This window comes from Thunnus albacares, chromosome 15 (assembly GCF_914725855.1).
Source record: "Thunnus albacares chromosome 15, fThuAlb1.1, whole genome shotgun sequence".
In the NCBI taxonomy this organism is placed as follows: Eukaryota; Metazoa; Chordata; class Actinopteri; order Scombriformes; family Scombridae; genus Thunnus; species Thunnus albacares.
The window spans coordinates 12,340,764-12,359,285 of record NC_058120.1 but is presented as its reverse complement, the minus strand read 5'-3'; the positions used below and the strand labels follow the sequence as shown (position 1 = coordinate 12,359,285).

At 42.1% G+C, this 18,522-nt stretch overlaps 1 protein-coding gene across 2 annotated transcripts in view; it reads right to left on the bottom strand.

Annotated features, from left to right (window-relative positions):
- Positions 1-1,437: 1,437 nt before the first annotated feature.
- The window catches only part of LOC122998767 (regulator of G-protein signaling 6-like), a 42,426-nt gene continuing 25,341 nt past the window's right edge, over positions 1,438-18,522 (bottom strand). Inside the window, exons 3-17 of one of the 2 annotated variants that reach the window (XM_044375755.1) lie at positions 15,764-15,863; positions 14,922-14,972; positions 14,694-14,800; positions 13,261-13,312; positions 12,746-12,810; positions 11,353-11,429; positions 10,400-10,481; positions 9,935-10,009; positions 9,031-9,132; positions 8,715-8,887; positions 8,278-8,403; positions 7,770-7,956; positions 4,901-4,990; positions 3,987-4,046; positions 1,438-3,727 (exon numbers count right to left, since the gene is read on the bottom strand). In XM_044375755.1, coding sequence (XP_044231690.1) covers positions 3,677-3,727; positions 3,987-4,046; positions 4,901-4,990; positions 7,770-7,956; positions 8,278-8,403; positions 8,715-8,887; positions 9,031-9,132; positions 9,935-10,009; positions 10,400-10,481; positions 11,353-11,429; positions 12,746-12,810; positions 13,261-13,312; positions 14,694-14,800; positions 14,922-14,972; positions 15,764-15,863 — 1,398 coding nt within the window. In that variant the 3' untranslated portion in view covers positions 1,438-3,676. The remainder of the gene's footprint in view (positions 3,728-3,986; positions 4,047-4,900; positions 4,991-7,769; positions 7,957-8,277; positions 8,404-8,714; positions 8,888-9,030; positions 9,133-9,934; positions 10,010-10,399; positions 10,482-11,352; positions 11,430-12,745; positions 12,811-13,260; positions 13,313-14,693; positions 14,801-14,921; positions 14,973-15,763; positions 15,864-18,522) is intronic. The other variant, XM_044375756.1, reaches the window with a different exon arrangement.

Genomic DNA, 18,522 nt, shown 5'->3' with positions numbered 1-18,522 from the left:
TCAATAGGTTGGAGTGACCCCTCAGACTCCATGAGCAGACAGAAAGGAAAAACACTACCTGAGTTCGTGAGAGCAGCAGTGGCTGAAATGAGAACAAGAACAAGGCTACAGTGCAGGGACCTTATATTGATCTGTAGGTGCTGCTTAAGAAATCACAAGTAAGCCTGTTGAAGTCATATATGAGCAATAGTCTGCCTGCAGAAAAGGTTAGTTACTATTTACTGCAGGTATAAAGTGGAAAGGTTTATAGTATCAAAAAAGACTGAAGGGAGCTGCTTTATAGCATTGAGCAGGTTCCACGTGGACCCTATTAAATGTGTCAAATCCCTTCATCACAGAGTGGCAGCATAATAGCATTTAAACAGGAGCCAGAAACTAGATCACACATTTACTTCTTAGAATAGGGAAACTCGTAAAGGTCAAAGCAACCTTTCACAACAAGATTTAGTTGTGAAGCACTGCAAATTCCCTAGAAGGAGGAAGTAAATCATAACAGCAAGATACAAGTTTTAAGCCAAAAGAGAAATCTGTCACAAGCAAGAGTTTTTGTTTGTTATTTGGTTTCCTAATATGACCTATTTCACCGGTCCATTTACTAGGACAGCATGGTTTCTGAAGAACATAAAGGGGCACTCCAACTATTTAGTATTTCTTTTCCATGACGTTGGGACACTCACGACAGACGATTACAAAAAAATTTGGTCTAAATTGAAGCAGCAGAGGCTGAGATATCTTGATCTTTAGTACCTAATCTCATAAAAATGCTGAATCCTACATATCCCATAATGCAAATCACATGCATCTCTTCCTTAGATCCTCCCCGCCTGGTATGTGAACATTTCTTTCAAACTCCATGCTACCAGTGTGTAACACAGGCTTTCTGTTATACATTGGTAATCTCCATGCCTAAAGCTAACCCAGATACCTGGTTAACCCACATGACATCATCAGGTTTATATTCTCAGGCTGGACAAAGCTCCTCCAGAGACATTACACAACTGTTATCACATGTTGAATAAGACTTCCTATCACTAGTAGACTGACCCTTTACATGTAAAATTAGTGGAGTGCCCCTGTAAAAGGCTGCTTTAAAGCTGCAAGGTCAAACATTAGGCGGTAATTAGTGGCACACTGCCATTTTGTTTGCTAATACCACTTTACCACTTGCTAGCAAGCAGATACACACTGCTTCTGGTGAGTACTAAAGTACAGAGAACAGAAATAATTTGTTAGTGGCAGTGAACAGAAAAATGTCACAAGAAACATTACAAACAAAAAAAAGTGTTTTTTGTGTATTTTCGTATTTATATGTGCACATACAGGACCAAGTCAGCAGCTGTGTATTGTGATAAACCTAAAATAGGCAGTGTCACCTTGACAACTTTCCATTGCTTCATGATGTAGAAGTGCAAACAAGTCAAGAAGTAACACACAACAGACAGGTCCAGAGTTTTTATTATTTGGTACCCATGAATAGATAGCAGGTGCTTTGTGTTTTAGAGTGCCAGTAGTTACCTTGCTGATTGAGAAACTAAAAGCACAAAATGCCCTGAATATGTTACATGCATAGTAATGTGCCCATATCATAAAATGTGCTTTTGGATAATGAAATTTAGCCAATTTACATCTACAATGCACTTTGTACATAGTGTCATTGTGTTTTGTGCTGAGAATAACATTTGGTACATCGACTCGGAGTTAAGTATCTCTCTCTACCTTATAATCAAGAGGTTATTGGTTCATGATAATAATGATAATTGTTAATATGACCTGTACAGTGCATTGCAACAACTCTAATAGAAAAGAATAGATGATTCTCTCATTCAGCAGTGTAGTCTGTCACTGTAGCAGTCACTGGCCTCATGGGGGAGCTGTGAGGTTAGAATCTCCTCAGTCCGAGCACTTTTCTTTCTGTGGAGGAAGGTTGAAGCCAAAATGGAGCAGAGAGGCCTAAAAGTTCATTTTATGGCGCTCCTGATGGGTCAAATATTGTTCCCAGTTGCATTTCAGGGCTTTGATGTCCACCCCTGAAGAGTATTCAGGTCTCCACCCTTTCTGAGTGCTGTCTTTGGAGAGTCAAACCATCTTCCCCTCAGTTAACACTCCATTATGGTCCAATAACATGCACCATTTTTCCAGTAATCACCAAAACACATGACAATTATTAGATGAAGAGTCATGGCATTTTGCCAAACAAGAATGGGCAGGTTTCATTGTTTTGTGAAAACAAAAATGATATATTCATGCAGTAAAAAAAAACAAAAAACAAAAACATAAGTGATCCCATATTGGGCAGCAGGCCTTGTAATATCTCTATGATTAGAGAACAACTTGTTTTGACATCATGATGAAAAGATCGCCTTCAGTATGATGAGAACACAGCATAATAAAGTCTCATAACACTTTGTCGCTGGTCCTGTGGTTTAACCACCAGTAGATGGACCCATGGCACTGGAAACATTAAAAAAGTACACTATAGTGGGAGCCCAAAACAGCATTTTTGAATGCTATTACACACGTGACTGTGCATCTATAACAGTGACTAAAATAAAACCTCAAATCATTGTGATTCACACAACCATATGTGGGGATTTTAAGCTCCTCAGATTCACACAGCCTTTTTGAATTTACTAATTTAATTGCGGAGCCTGAAAACATCTTCAAGCCTGTAAGTTAGGAAAGCAGGGGACCAATTTGCCAACTGGAATAAATGCATCTTCCTGTTTTCTGTCGTCCAGCCTTCTGTAAGTCTCATTATAAAGCAAGAAACGGAACATTAATTCTCAACAAAGATATTTGGATGAAACATGCAACGGTACAGTGTGGATGCTACATTAAGCCCTTATGCTAGATTTTGGAATGTAATGAAGCATGAAAAAAAAAATCCAAAAAACCTTCAAAAAATCAAATTTGTAGAATGCATTAATCAATTATTTGTGGGGAAAAACAAACTTTATATTCCTTTTTAGTGCCAAAACTACATGTATACTTACTAGTTAATTTACATGTTGTGTGCTTTATAAGAAACAGATATGATAGAAATTTCAAGGATATAAAAAAGAGGTTGGGTTTCTAAAAAAAAAGAAAAAAGAAAGTGGTCTCCCGCTCCCTTTATTGCTGGCTGCCTTGTAAGTACAGAGAAATATGCAAAATAGATTTGTGTCTGTGTTGATGCCTCTTTGAACTTGTATTTAAGCAAGTTTGTCTGAGTCAGGACTGGCCCCAGCTGTTTTAGAACAACTATACCAATTGTCAATTCATTGCAAATGTTTGCAGTTGTGCCAAATAGCTTTCAAATAGAGTATATAAAACAACATGAAAACAATATAAACTGATCAGCTTATTCGACAAAGAGCCTAACAACCAGTCTGCCAACTGAGTGAAGAAAAGAGGGCAGCCCTAGTCTGAATGTGCTTATAGTGTATGCTGCATGCCATGTGGTGTGTTGGCTGAGGTTCCCCTTGTTGGCACTGTCTTTTCTTCAGTGGTTCTGTTCGGGGCGTTCACCCCAGAAGGCCCAGTGCTGCACGACCAGTATAGCAGCAGTCCTCGGAGCAGTGTCTGAGAGCCTCCACAACAGCACCGTCCAGCCCAGCTCCACTGTCCCTGCTCCGGCCCCTGCGTGGTGGTCACCCCTCAAACAGGGTCTGGATGTGGCCCTCCAGCTCAGGCTGTGTCAGGATGACTGCATCAGGCCTGTTAGACGCTTGCCCGTCAATGACTTGCCCTGGAAGGTCAATTAAAATGACAATACATTACCAGACTGAGAAGCTCAAAGTGGATACATACAAATACTTAATAAATCACACAGCCAATAAGGAAAGCATTCATGTGACTAGCGTGTTATCTTATCCACAAACACACATCCTATAACAGGTGTAAAAAGCCACAATAGAGTGTAATATGGTTATAATTGCAAAAGCCACTGATAGTGAGCCAGCCAGTGTGGTTTGTGATATGAACAGCCCCAGCTCCAAATGACTTACCACACTGCGGGTGAACTTCTCCAAGGAGGTGCGGCGGCCCTGTTCAGTGTCTGCTGGCTGCTGTTTTGGGAGGGGGGAAGCAGGGTGAGTGTTTGGGTCAGGTAGGGGTGTTGATGGGGTCAGGAGTGACGTATGTCGTTAGTGAGGAAAAGGGGCCAAGCATTGCAAAAGAGGGCCAAGGACAACGTGGGGGTTGCATTTTTTTTAGGAAATGGAGTGGGATCAGTGACAGGCCAGCAGAGGGAGCAGTGTTTAAACCGGGAAGGGCAGAAAGGCTAGCATGAACAGAGGCAGCTGTGATTTGCTGAAAAGCTCCATGTTACATAGTAAAAGCTAAAAAAAAAAAAGTAAATTGCATAAAAGTGACAAAAACACGATCACTGCCACAAAACTGGGGCATACTAACACTGTACTGTCCTATCTGTTCTAGTTTCTGTTTACAGTATGACTGTTGTTCCTCCACTTGACTGCAGTTTGTCTGTTTGGCCTATGATGTCATGACTTCCAAAGGCTCTTCCCTTGACATTTTAAATAATTTAGCAGTTTCTTTGTATACTACCTGAATTTTGAGTATAGTGATTTTGCGTTTTGAGGCTCTGTTAGTCTCATGTCGCTCCGAAAGCTCACATATAGCATTGAATTGTTGTTTGCCAGACTTATTTAATAGCTTACCAATAATAGTGATTAACATTGAACCTATTGGCACACAATTTCTATTTCTTAAGCTGTCTAAACTTCTTTATATGTAAAATGTCCTGTTCATATCAGAAAAACATCACTAAACAGTTTGCAGCATTTACGACTGTATACATACAGTAGTTAAGAACCTTATGAAAAACAATCAAACCAATCAGGAAAATACAATGAGAGTGACAAAGTCATGTTAAATGTGGGGGTGAGTGAGTACAGCTCACCTTCTTTCTGGCTAACAGGAGGTCTTGGTAGATGTTGGATCGCAAAAAGCGTGCATAGCTGTCACTTTTCATTAGCTTGAATATATGCTCCTGCAATAGAAAAAGAGAAATTGATGAGTGTGTGTTGGCTGTAGAGTTACAGATGAGAAAAAGACAACAAGAGACACAAATAAAAAGCAGAGGCATTACGGTCATGCAACACACACATGTGTGATTTGCAGGAGGTGATACAAACTGAGTGTGCTGATATGTATGGCAGAGTACTGTGAGACAGAGCTGAGTAATGTCCTGCCAGTGAGAGGCGTTCCAAGTCACACAACACCAAACAACTTTGAATCAGAGGAATCCATGGTGAACCGACCGAGCAACCCATTCATGGCATTACTCGCCTCATTAGGCCCTGGCACAAACACACTCCGTCGTTCTTCTTCTCTCCTCTCTCTATCTTTCTGCGCCTCCTCTGTACCTTCTTGTTCATTCACTTGTGTAACATGAGTGGGGTGGAAGGGTTCAGTGTTTCTGTGGGTAAGTGGATGAGTGAGAAAATAAATGGATGTAGTGGCTGATAAACCCATCTGAATTCAGTGAAAGAACCTTTTTACTTGCAAGAGAGCTTATACAAGCTTTTAATGCATGGAATAAATATTGTTTGACTAAAATTTTAAGTAAAAACTACAGAAAGTAATATTAAATTATAATTTGGTATGAAAAGAGAAGATTTGAATATATTTAGCATGTTTTTTTTTTTTTTTTTGAGGGTACAGTTTGCGCATCTTTTATTTAACCTCAATCACCTACTCTGTAGCACCAGAGGTGAGGGTTGGTGAGGGCTGATTACATATGTACAGTATATGACATGGTTGTGATTGGCCAGTGAGCCCAGTTCCTGAACATGCACACAGCACGCTCTCATGCGCACAGGGGACACAGGGAGGGCTAGTAAAGAGACAGACAGGGCTGGTAACAACTTTATGGATTTTTTTGACGGCCCACCGGCCCACCAACGTGGTGACCCACCAGGATTTGTCCCGGTATGATAGCCAGTACACCACTGCATACAGGTCTTACACAGTCAGTGTCAGTGTTCAGTAGTGTTCAGTTCTCGTATGGCTCTGGGGTAGAAGCTGTTCTTATGTGTGTTTGTCTGTGATTTGATGGATCTGAAGCATCTACCAGAGGGCAGCAGGTCAAACAGATTATGTCCAGGGTGGGATGGGTCTTTCAGTATGTTGGCTGCTCTACTGAGGCAGTGAGAGCTGAGTAAGTCCTCCAAAGAGGGCAATGAGCAGCCAATGATCTTCTGGGCAGTATTGATGACCCCCTGAAGGGCTCTCCTGTACACTGCTGAGCAGCTGACAGACACTCTCAATGGAGCAGCGTTAGAGGGACACCAGCAGGAAGTGGAGTTGCTGCTGTGCCTACTTGACTACTGCAGTAGTGTTGGTAGTTCAGGAATGGGTTGCACCAACTGGTCTTTACTAAGCGAAGTCCTAACTGCTATGTCGGTCTTTGTTAAGACCAGTATTTAGAATGGATTTCATGTTGGTTGCACCGATTAAACTTTAGCCTAGTCTTAACTATGCCCAGTCTTAGTGATGCGAGAATGCCCACACGACTATGGCTATTGCCAAGCAGTGTGCGTTGCTAGGATCCATTGTTAACAATCTTCCGCTGTCTTGCTAATTGGTAGCTAATAATTTCTTATTTGCGGCAACGTTATAGAGGATCAAAGAAAAAGAAAGGGCAATTTCACAGACATTGAGGTAAGAAAATTAATAGAGCTGCACAGGTACCACAAGAAAACGCTGACTGCCAAGCAGTCCAATGTAATAACAAATAAGAAGAAGCAGTCGACTTGGAAAGAAATAACGAAGCTATAAAGGATTGTTCATATTCAGATTCTTCTTTCTGAAAACAATGTACTGAAAAAGTGGAAAGACTTCCTGAGCAAGGCAAAGAAAGACGTTTCAATAAATTCATCAAACCGGTGAGGGTCCTCTACTGAAAACATCAGTATACAGTGACATCATTGTTGATGTTTTTGAAGAGGATTCCCCTGCTTTTACTGGTTTGGTTGGTGTGGAAAGCAGCAGTATGGATCGACTGCCAGAAGAGAGTGAATATAGAAACGGCCTAGATTTTGACTTTATGGCCGCTCCTAACTAGGCATAAGATTTATGCTCGGTCTTAGTGAGAAGAAGGCTTAAGCCTAGATGGTGCAACTAGCGTAACTATTAGGTTGGACCTAGAATGCCAAGTTACGATTGACTTAGCTTAAGACTGGGTGTAAGCCCTGTTGGTGCAACTGGCCCGAGGAGAGATCTTCAGAGATGTGTGTACCCAGGAACCTGAAAACAGGGACCCTTTCCACATAGTCCCCGTTGATGTATAGTAGGTCGGGGTCTGCACTGATCTTCCAGAAGTCTATTATGAATTATTTTGTTTTTGAGGAGTTCAGGACGAGATGCCTCTCTCCAGGTTTGCTCTGTCACCAGACCTGAAGGCGGTGTTATAGTCCTTGAGGAGAGTTTTGACCTCCTTTGTTATCCAGTGTTAGTCAATGTGACATTATCAACACAGTTCTGTATGAAGCAGAGTATGGTTGATGTGTACTCCCTCAAGTCCCTATCATCAAAAATGTCCCAATTAGTCCTTTCAAAGCGATCCTGCAGCCACAAGGAAGCTCCCTCAGGCCATGTCTTAACAGTCTTTGTGGTAGGTTGAGCTTTTTTTATTGGTTGTATTTATGTGTACAGGTTCCCATGTATGTGTCTGGTATTTACTCATGCATGTGTTAATGCTATGCTCATGCATGCATGAACATGTACATGTGTGAATCCATCTGCAATGAAGACACAACACAGCTCACCTGAGCGTCCTCAAAGCTGTAGCGTCCGGGGTCTTTGAGGTTCTGGCTGGTGCGCTCGTAGCTGTGAGAGTCCAGGTTGATGGAGCTTGGTGCTCCTTCGGCAAGAAACTCCTGCCAGATCTCCTGCGCCCTGGAGGACACTTCCTGGAGTGGCCGTCGCTTCAGATCCTGCACTGCCAACCAGAACCTAAAACAGCATCATGCCAAGTAAAAAAAACATTCCATAGTATATATATTGTATTTTTCAAACAATGAAATTAATTGCATGATTATATATCATTTTATAAGGGTTAGGATTAGGATTAGGATTAGGGTTAGGGTAGAAGCTGCTTGTGAGTTGTAAAATAAATTAAATGTGAAAAGATAATAGCATGCATAAAACCGCAGTATAAAATGGTAAACAAATCTTTGATGAATCTGAATGTATGTACATTTTTTATGGTATGCAGGACATACCACCAACAGTGTCCCAATGCCGCAATGTATTACAGAGCTCTAAATGACTCACCGCAGGTTCTCTGAGCTGAACTCTGACTCCAGGAACTTCAGGAACTGATCTCGTCCTGCCGGGTCTTTCAGCGCTTCCTCCAGGGAGAAGCCCCATTTCTTCACACGCTGCTGGCCAGGGTCACGGCTGCTCTCAGAGGAACAGAATGAAATTGGGTAGGATGAAAACGGAAAAGAATGCTTTGTTGTTTACAAGTCATTTTCCCTCCTGCTCTACAGAGAGCAGAGGCCAAGATGTCAGAACACAGTCAACCTTTGTGAATGCCAACGTTAGTTCTCATTTGAGATGAGATACAAACAGACAGCTCCTTCCCAATTCAGGACAACAAAAGTTCATCTGCACCAAGGCCTCTACGCTCCACCTGACCTTGGTTGAAAGTGTTATTGGCCCCTGGTCAAATCTCTGCCCACATCCCAACATGGCCCCTCCAGCCTCACCTTGCCTCCAAGTCCCAGAAGGAAGTATCATCACTGATCCAAGGATTGGAGGGCTCTGTGGTTGACACAAAGGGGTCGTATTCCATGAACTGCTCTGTGTAGCTCATCAGACTGTCAGCCACTTTAGAAACCCTCATACAGTGTCTGTCCAGCTGTATGTTCAAGAAAGTTATCTGATGGAGAGGGAGAGACAGTAATGAGGAAGCTAAATAAGGTAACAGCTCATCAGTCTGCGTCCTGGCTGTCGTTATGATGGATAGGTGAGGCAGGCTAGTGGTAATAACATATGGGAGCAGACTGTCACACCATGAGTTACCTCCTTCTGAACGTCCTCTTTGGTGGGCTTCCTGGCCGGCTGGGAGCTGATATGGATTGGACTGGGCTGGCTCTGGCCGTCATCTGGTACCCCATACACTGACTAGAGAGGGCGAGGGGAGAGACATGTTCAGCTTGGTTTTGTTTTGATGCCATTGGGTTGTGATAACCCTTGACAGACCAGGGACTCAATACTGCAGTTTGATAAATGTCAGGTAACAGCTGTGGGACCAGGGCTGTAGCTACCACTGAGAACAGTGAGGTCAGTCCGTCTGGAAATGTAGGGATTTTAACAGCCTGACGAGGAATTTACTTTTTACAATTACACACAAATACACATGGTGGGTTGATATTTGTTTAGACTAAATATCTTTAAAGTTGACTGTTTTTACGTAGTGTTTTTCCATAGTTTTTACATTTTTTAGAATTGCACCAACAATTTATATTTAGATTTTGTAATTTTAATATTATATTAAATAGTAATATATATATATGTATATACATATTATCTCCCTCTCACCCCCTCCCATGGGGGGTGGTGGTGTGTCTTCCTCAAGCTCGGGTCCTCTACCAGAGGCCTGGGAGTTTGAGGGTTCTGTGTAGTATCTTAGCTGTTCCTAGGACTGCGCTCTTCTGGACAGAGACCTCAGATGTTGTACCCGGAATCTGCTGGAGCCACTCTCCCAGTTTGTGGGTCACAGCCCCCAGTGCTCCAATTACCACTGGCACCACTGTTGCATTTACTCCCCACATCCTTTCTAGCTCCTCTTTCAGCCCTTGGTATTTGTATATATGTATATATATGTATATATATATATATATGCAGGCCAGTGCAGACCTGATAATTTTATGATTGTGAAAGCTACACTGTCACGTATCACACTGAATTTATTTTGTCTCCTCACCTTTTTTACCCTGTGTGGGTTCCTCTCTCTCCGGCATTTGCGGATGTCCATCTCTGTGGTGTTGACACAGCCTGGCTGTGGGAGGCAGCAGGAGACAGAGCGTGTTTCTGGGTCAGATAACAGTGTTTCTCCAGCATATATTGTCTGCGCCTGCCCTACTCACACAATACAAAGCTGTTTTTCTATTCAGCAATGCCACACTCACAAAGGCTCATATGCAAAGTGACTGGCACCAAATCTGATTCTGCTACCAACAACAAAACATGGCTCTCAGCTGAACAGCATGTGGAGCTGATTCTGCTGTTTTCAGGCTTTAAATGCTAAAATCGTCTACCTACATGATAGGCATTTTCCGTCTTCCTTTTTTATTCAGTTCCAGTTTTACAATTTTGCAGCATCTGACCCTCCTTTCTTTTTCATTCATTTGTTTCTGTTCTTTTCTACAGTACTTTGGTTGTAACTCACCACTGGCCGATGGACGTCCCAGAATGCCCTCTCTTGGCTATCCAGGATCTTCCTCTCTGCCTTGTCCTTCTTTCTGTCAATCCTGTGAACAGAGAAAACTCATATATAGAGTTCACGCCTTTGAAATATCAGCTCAAACAGCATACACTCAATATAACAGGCCCCAGAATTAAGTCTCACACTCTTTCTCCCTGCCACACACACACACACACACACACTTGCAAATACCACTGGCAGGCCAGGCTAGAGAGCCAAAAGCTGAGGAGTATGGGTCTTAACCTGTCTGCTCGCCTCACCAAGCGATGCCTGGCGTTGCCGCTGGCGGGGCCGAGCTCTTACATAACTGACATTTACTGATCAGCCCTTGCTTGGCATTGTTCTCCCCAGATATATGAGGATTGCTTTCCATATCAACCCCATTGTACAAAACATCAGTCATTAGTAATTATGGCATGACTTTGAACATTTCTTTTACAAGAGGAAGGTTCTGTCTTAACCGAATGACAGAAGGGATTAGTGCTGTGCTTACACATGCCAGCCACCAGATGGAAGTCTTACAATGAGATAAAAGCTAGGCAGAAATGTGTGCGTCTGTGTGTGTGTGTGTGTGTGTGTGTGTGTGTGTTAAATTCCACAGAGGAATACTTTCTGTATTTAATGCATGTTACCCTCCAGTCAAAGCAGGGCATACCAAAACACAGCATTGTTAATGAGAACAACACTGGCCCAACGCCCAACTGACTCTGCACACTGAAGCATTTTCTCTTCCTTGGGGAAATAACACTCACATCATGCACGTAGCCAAAGGTTAGCATTTGTGAGTATGAATGTATAAACCTGATTTCGTCAACATCTCTCTCTATCCCCACAGCTCCTCTAAGTGTGTCACATTAGGCTGGCGCTGACGTCAGGAGGTGACATGCTCTGACTCATGTGTGCACACGTCTACTCACTTGACTTGAGCCTCAGCTTGCATGAAGATGAATTCCCACTTCCTGGCGAAAGCCCTCTGCAGCCGGGCAAGGTTCTCCTGGAGGAACCAATCACGTACAGCATTTGAGGAGAAGGTTATTTGAATCCAAGGCCTTTAGGTGATTACATTATCCATTCACTGTGATGGCATGCTATAACTTTGGATTACCATTGCTGAGATGAGACGACCTCTTGCAAACATGTTCCTGAACAAGTCTGAACTACTGATATCACACAATATTTGGAGTTTCACACATAGGTATTGTTTTCCTCTTCTTTTGTATACACTATTATTGAATTCATCACTATAGTAATTGCAACAAATCAGTGTCTTAAAGGAATGGTTTGTCATTGTGGGAAATGTGCTTACTCGACTTCTTGCTTAGAGTTAGATGAGAAGATTGATACCACTCACAATGAGAGTGCTATCAGTCTTGTTATATAACTCTCTGCAAGAAGGCGCATAAGTGTATTTCCCGAAATGTTGTTCCCTTAAATATTTTCCTGTTGCCAGGTACAATATGGACTCTTAAACATATTCATCATTTTTTTACATGGCTAAAATTCAGGTTTAATATTCTCTACTGCTATTATCAAAAATAGTATATACTTTTAAAAACTATGTTGCATTTTTAGATAGAGATTATTTCTGATGTGAGACCAGCAGGAGCTGACGCAGGTTGCGACCCATACCGCAAACTCTTCATCACATGATAAATTATGTTTTTTCTAAATAAAAAATCTAATGTCTACAAGCTCTTTAAAGTACCATAATGTACACATATCAAAGCTACATACTAAACTGTGCGTCCTTAATAGCACCACCCAGCAAGCATCTGTCAAAGATACAGCACATGACCTCATTACAAAGAGAGAAAAAACTCGGAGTACTGACTAGCAGGCATGTAACAGTGAGCGCAATGAGGCCTGGAGGCATAAAGTGACCTGAATAGGAAAGAAAGAAAGTCTACTGGACAATAGTTGGGGAGTAATTTTGAATATCAAAGTACAATGGATTGCTATTGTGTAACAGCAAGACTTCAGCTCTGCAGTAATGCCCATTGTGAGACTATATTGATCTGCTGATGCCATCTAGGCCTATAGACGCTATTTGTTTACATTTTGGGGCCAGTAAATGACGCATCAGCTTCTGCCAAATGGCGCTGCTGGAAAAGAAAAATCATCTTTGACAGATTGTATAAGTCTATAATTTGATAATGGCTTTTTGATTGGAAGAATGGATTTGGGCATTACAAGGCTGCAGAAGAGACCAAGGCTGTTTCAGCTCCTTTGTTTTTCTGAGAATTGGTCCTTGCGCAATGGTAACATTGAACTGAGAGCTTCCTGACAAACCCAAAATGACAATGTACTTACAGCCTCATAGTCAGCAAGCTCAAGCCTGGCCTTATTCTGCATGGTGCGCTTGCACAGGTAAATGGCTGGAGGGTGAAAGAGAGAAAGAGTAAAGCATGAAGAATTAGTCAGATGGTTTGTGTGCTGAGTAACTACAAAACAAAAAAAGGGCCAATGGATGGTGCTCTTTTTTAACAGAGGTCTCAGCTGTGCGAATCAACACTAATGAATGTTTTGTGTGCAACAGAGGAGCAAGCATTCCATGTGTTGTCTTCTGAAATAACAAGATTTGAGAAAGAGAGCCAGAGATGTGGTCATGCACATGTCAGTGACTGTCCCTTTATTTTGTTAGGCTTAGTGGGGATCCTCAGGGCCAGATACATTACAGGGAATGGCCCTGTGGATCAATACTCAGTGAGTGTCAACAACAGAACCACAGTATGAGCCGTGTTTCAGCTCTGGAGGAAGAAGACATTAGTGAGATCTTACCAGTTTGGTGCAAGACGCAAAAAAATGACAGATAGGATGTGACTCACCATAGTCTGTGTTCTCAGGCTCCCAACAGTTTGATGGCCAGAAGTATGGAGACTGATGAGAACAGAAGGGGACACAACAGAGACAGATTTTGTTTATTTACTCATGTAATCAGTATTGCATTCTTTTGTCAGCATAAGTGTTTAGATAAACAACGATATTTTCTAATATGAATGTTGGAGTCTCATTTCTCCCACCACCCACACTCCCTCCGCACTTGTCTTCCTCTGCAAAGTCAACTCTTTGTTTGATGATCATCCTCGATGTCCATGTGCTCCACATAACTATCCAGGGAGCAATGGTAGCTATATTCTCTCTATCCATATTTAATTGTCAATTGCAACTGATATTACACATTCAAAGTTCATTCCCAAGTCCATTAATAATGGATCACTCACATCTATCATGCATTCTTAATAACGGGGCAGAATTAGAACTTAGTGGTACTCGACCACATTTTTCATTTCCACTATTACTCAAATGGTAATTAGCCTTAGAGCAAAAGGCTGATGATGATGAATGTGTTTGTTTGAGTGTGATGAACAGAAAGGTTAACGTGTTTTCGCATTAGAATTTGTCATTTCAGCTCAGAGAGGATCAAGTTCAGCTATACGGCTTCACCACTGAATACACAAAACAAACAACAGAAGGCAGTCGTCATTAAATCTGGGTCTTCTACCAGTATAGTATCTATTTATAGACTCACACACTGAAATTCCCCCGTCACTATTCCTTACAGCACAGCTATGGAGACTGGCCAACACATTTCAAATGCGCCATGGACTCTTTTTAGAGGTTCTGATGACGTGGGCCTGTTGCATCACGACAACATCAGAGAGAGAATATTTTTAGCCCCCGTTGAATGAGCAAGTGTGACACACGCTGCCCTCGCAGCGCAGGCACAATAATGGCTTTTAATCTTGAGCAATAGAGGTGAAGACAAATGCATTCAGAGGTAGATTGAGGGGGAGGAGCGGGGAGGCTGGTGACGGTGAAAAGTGCAGAGCCAGCGTGTAGCCAGCTCAGTGCTTCCCATAGGGGAGTCTGCCTACTGTAGCTGGCTGGCTGGATTAAGATGCTAATGGCCCAGTCACAGTAATGAGTCATCGTGGAGCCTTCAGCCATCAGAGGGACCTGTCAAAGTTCATGCTGGATCAGATGGAGCGAAGAAAAAAAACACCCCTCTGACAAGCTGCACGGCTGGCCCATAGGCCCTTTTTTGCAGCCCACCTCCTGCTCCGACGCAGCACCCAGCAGGAATATACAGTGTCGACCTTGGTGGGATGAGTAATAGGCTTAGCAAGGATTGCTCTCATTAGCATCATGCAATAAACATATCCCTCTGTTAAACTACCATCATCTCATTACTCTATATTAGTTATTCAAAGGCCTCCTAACACACATCAATGACTCTCCCCATGACAGCTTTTTGTACCTGAAAGCGATAAAGGGTTCCATCATCTTTAAGTGTCAGGACATGGTCAGAGATGGGAAAGATGTAGCCATGGGCAGCGACCAGACTTCCAAGGTGGATGGCTTCAGCTGTTGACATGAGAGAAGGCACACAGAGGGGGAGGGAGGGTGGGGGGATTTGAAATTGCCTTCCTCTTCAATTGAGCTCTATTGTACTTACATGTATTGACAGATTTCTCAGCGGGCATACCTGGATCCTCAATAGAGAGGTTTTTCATCAGCCACTGAACAATGTCCGCCCCTGGTATTTAGAGAAGGACATTGGTTAGGAGTGGCGTCACAGTACCACATCTGCAATGGTTTTGACAAAAGCTGCAATCCACAAACACAAATCAGCTTTGAAGGAGTCTTTGTTATTCGTCTCTGTTCAAAGCTGTGGGTCAAAGCTGTCAAAGCTGAGTAGGCGTCTATATATAACATAACAGGTTTTTAGTCCTTTCTCTCCCTGCTCCTGGACAGCACAATATTTGGCCCAGTCTTTGCACTTGGCAGAGGCTGCTAAGAGAGATGGTCGGGCCGAGGGGAGCCAAGTGAAGGAGTGACTCGAAAACAGCCGCTGGGAGAGAGGGAGCAACCCCCATCCAACACTGGTGATTCATTTCATACACAAGCACACGTGCACAAACACATGAAGGAATACAGCGCACACACATAGGAACACACACAGGAACACAGATGGAAAAGAGAAGGAGAAAAGTAGCTTTTCTGCGGTGTGACAAGGGCAGCGTCACACCATGGGCAGTTTCCTCAGTGGCTGAGGTCTTATCGGCAAAGACATCATCTGCCTGAAACTGCAGTAGCAGCAATTTAAATGAGCCCAAAAGGTCATATTTGCTTTACTGTTTCTGACTCGTGTGTTGTTGCCAAGCTCGCTCAACTGGGTGAGACAACAAACCACACATTCACACTCACAATTATCCACACATCATGTATGGCAAGCCCCCATTTAAAGGAGAAACACACAGGGAACTGCAACATATTTAAATGTACATGCAGACAAGGTGACAAAGATTTGCACACACATAAACTAACCTGATACCACACTTGGGATCTTGGAGAGGAAGCTTTTGACAGTCCGGATGGTAACACCACCTGCTTTCTCATCTTGTATTCGTGTGACAATGTCTTCAATCTGTGGGGAGACCAGGGGGAGGTTGTGTTTAAGGTTCACATGTTTTATTCTCATACAGTAAAAAGGTGATAACAGACAGCTGTGCTGATCATGCATGCACATTTTGTCTAATTTTCAGTTATTACAGAAGCTATTTTAAATTTCAGAATCAAGATGGAGTTAAAGCTGCATTGATGGATGTTTTGGCCACTTAGGGGCAGTGGAAACAAGCTGTAAACACCACCTTTTTTATAAGTTGATATGGCAAATGTATTAGCTAACCATAGCCTATTTACACATCCAGCAGACAAAGAGCATATTAGCATTAATTGGAGTCATGTTTCTGGTCCACTGGCAAATGTTTTGCTCTCCATCAACTCCTTGAGGGACATATCTGGCTGCTAAATGCCTCGCCATGTTCAACAGCTAGTCACTGACTTTGTTTGATCTCATCTGTATTGTGTGCTACAGTGTATTTTTTTGATATGAGGGCACCAAAATCAGCAATTTTTAACATATAGTGGCTTTAAGGGTTTAGAAATGAATGCAATACCCAGTGGACACCAGAATGGTGACAAGCTGACTCAAAACCCATGTTAAGATCAAGGTTGAAACCAAACAGTTCAATCTAAAAATATTTTAGATTGAACTGGTCAGACCTTATTGAAAGAATGGGAGTGGGCTTTGGTCAAAGGTTAAATAGAATAGTATAGTTGAAAAGAAACACATGTACATATTTGTGTGTGTCATTGCCACACGTTAGGGTGATTTATTTAGCTGTAACAAGGGCTTGGGTCAGGACAGTTTGACCAATTGAGAAAGTCTGTCACAGCTACTCCCCAGAAGCAGAGATAAACATAACACCTCCGACGCAGCCAGAGCCCCAAACACATCACACATCAGCCACCTAAATTAGGCCCGGCACAGCTCGCCACTCAGCCACTACACAGGGGAGAACACATACAGTAAACAAGCGAACATCAAGGACATGGACACACATGCAGAAAACACAAGCATGAACACACAGAAATCCATAAACAGACTTGTAAACATACTGATTTAAAAAAAATATCTGTGTTTGGGTCAAGTCCTTGAATGGGTTGTTTATGAGCATAAGTAGTCAGGTCAGGTCATGTATTGATGTGAGCAGTCAGTGCTCTGTTGCCTGATGGAGTCTCACCAGAAATCAATCTACATCAAAAAGATCCAGATTTTGCACACTAAGCTGTATTATCAGCAGCCAACCATATGCGGTACAGTAGCTGCTAAGGTCGTTCCACTGGCTATTAAATTCTTTATGGCTCCCTAAGCATCTGTCTAGTAAGTAAGCATACTCAGATGCTTGCACACACACACACACTCACATGCACACACACACACAAGCACACACTGCTACAGTATGACAAAGCTGATTAGGTGAATTTCAAGGGTCCAACTTATGGGCTCGACACACTCTGAATTTAAAGAAGCCTTTTCTGTTTTCTTTCATCCAAAGTAGGCTATAGCATGTTCCCTGCTTATCCCACCATATTTACAGATGACTTCAAGTCACGATCACTGGAGCACAGCAGCCTGCTGTGATCTAGTTCGTGCCATCCCAGCATACGTCTGGAACGTCTTTCCTTTTTCAGTCTTTCCTCCACTGCTCATTTATCATTTAACACAGCAGATCTGTGAGTGAACTCTGTCCACTATAGCAAGCAGACAGGCTATGAAGTGCTGAGTAAAGTTGTTTGAAGCATATGACATTGTAGATGTTTATGTTTATGCTTGTGCTTTTCAGCTTTGGGTTGGTTGTAAGAGCTAAATTTGACTTCAAATATTAGAATTAAGTTTGTTATTATGTGCACCTTATTAGATATAGCTGAGAATTGTATTATTATGATACTTCTGTTTATTCTTAATGGAATAATTTATTTGATGTATGGATGGCGGATTATTGCATTAAGACTTAATTCAGATACTTGTGAGATAACACACTTTGCTAGCAAAATGAAAAGGTTAGAAGCTAGTTAGCTAAACTTAAGAGTGGAACAAAAAAGGTTTGACCACGTAATAACACTCTAACAACACATCATCATCAGCCAAAGACAACATACATATTTTCAAGTGTTCCCTTATTGAGAGAATCTCTGTGGGATATAATGTGTGGATGGAAATGGAATACCTGAATGGATATGGATGTTAATAAACCATCAAAAACCAGATTGGATTTCCACCCTTCATTGGATATGTGAAGTAATTGAAGAAGTATTACTGAATATTAGAATACGAGTCAAATGTCCTACTGAGTGGCTAACTAAGGGGCTAGTGATTTAAGTTTAAGCCCCAACATAGCCCTCACAAATATATAGTCTCATTTTCATAAAAGTCACCATAATTTCCTTAAACAGCTGGGCACTGTAGTTTTTGCAAGTTGTCACTCAAACAAAACTAAATGGTGCATTTATCAGGGACTATTTTCAGCAGCGGATTAATACACATTTGGTATTTACTGCAGCAGGATGGTGTATGTCGGACTGACTCTAAATAAACTACAGTGCCCATGTTCATGGTAAGGAAGGAACCTGTCAACCAGTGTGATAGTGTGGCTCATTGATGTGTTTACAGTAGTTTTTGGACAACAATGGAGGTCCGTATTGCAGAGGAATAAGCTGTATCAGGCTAATATTTGTTAGTA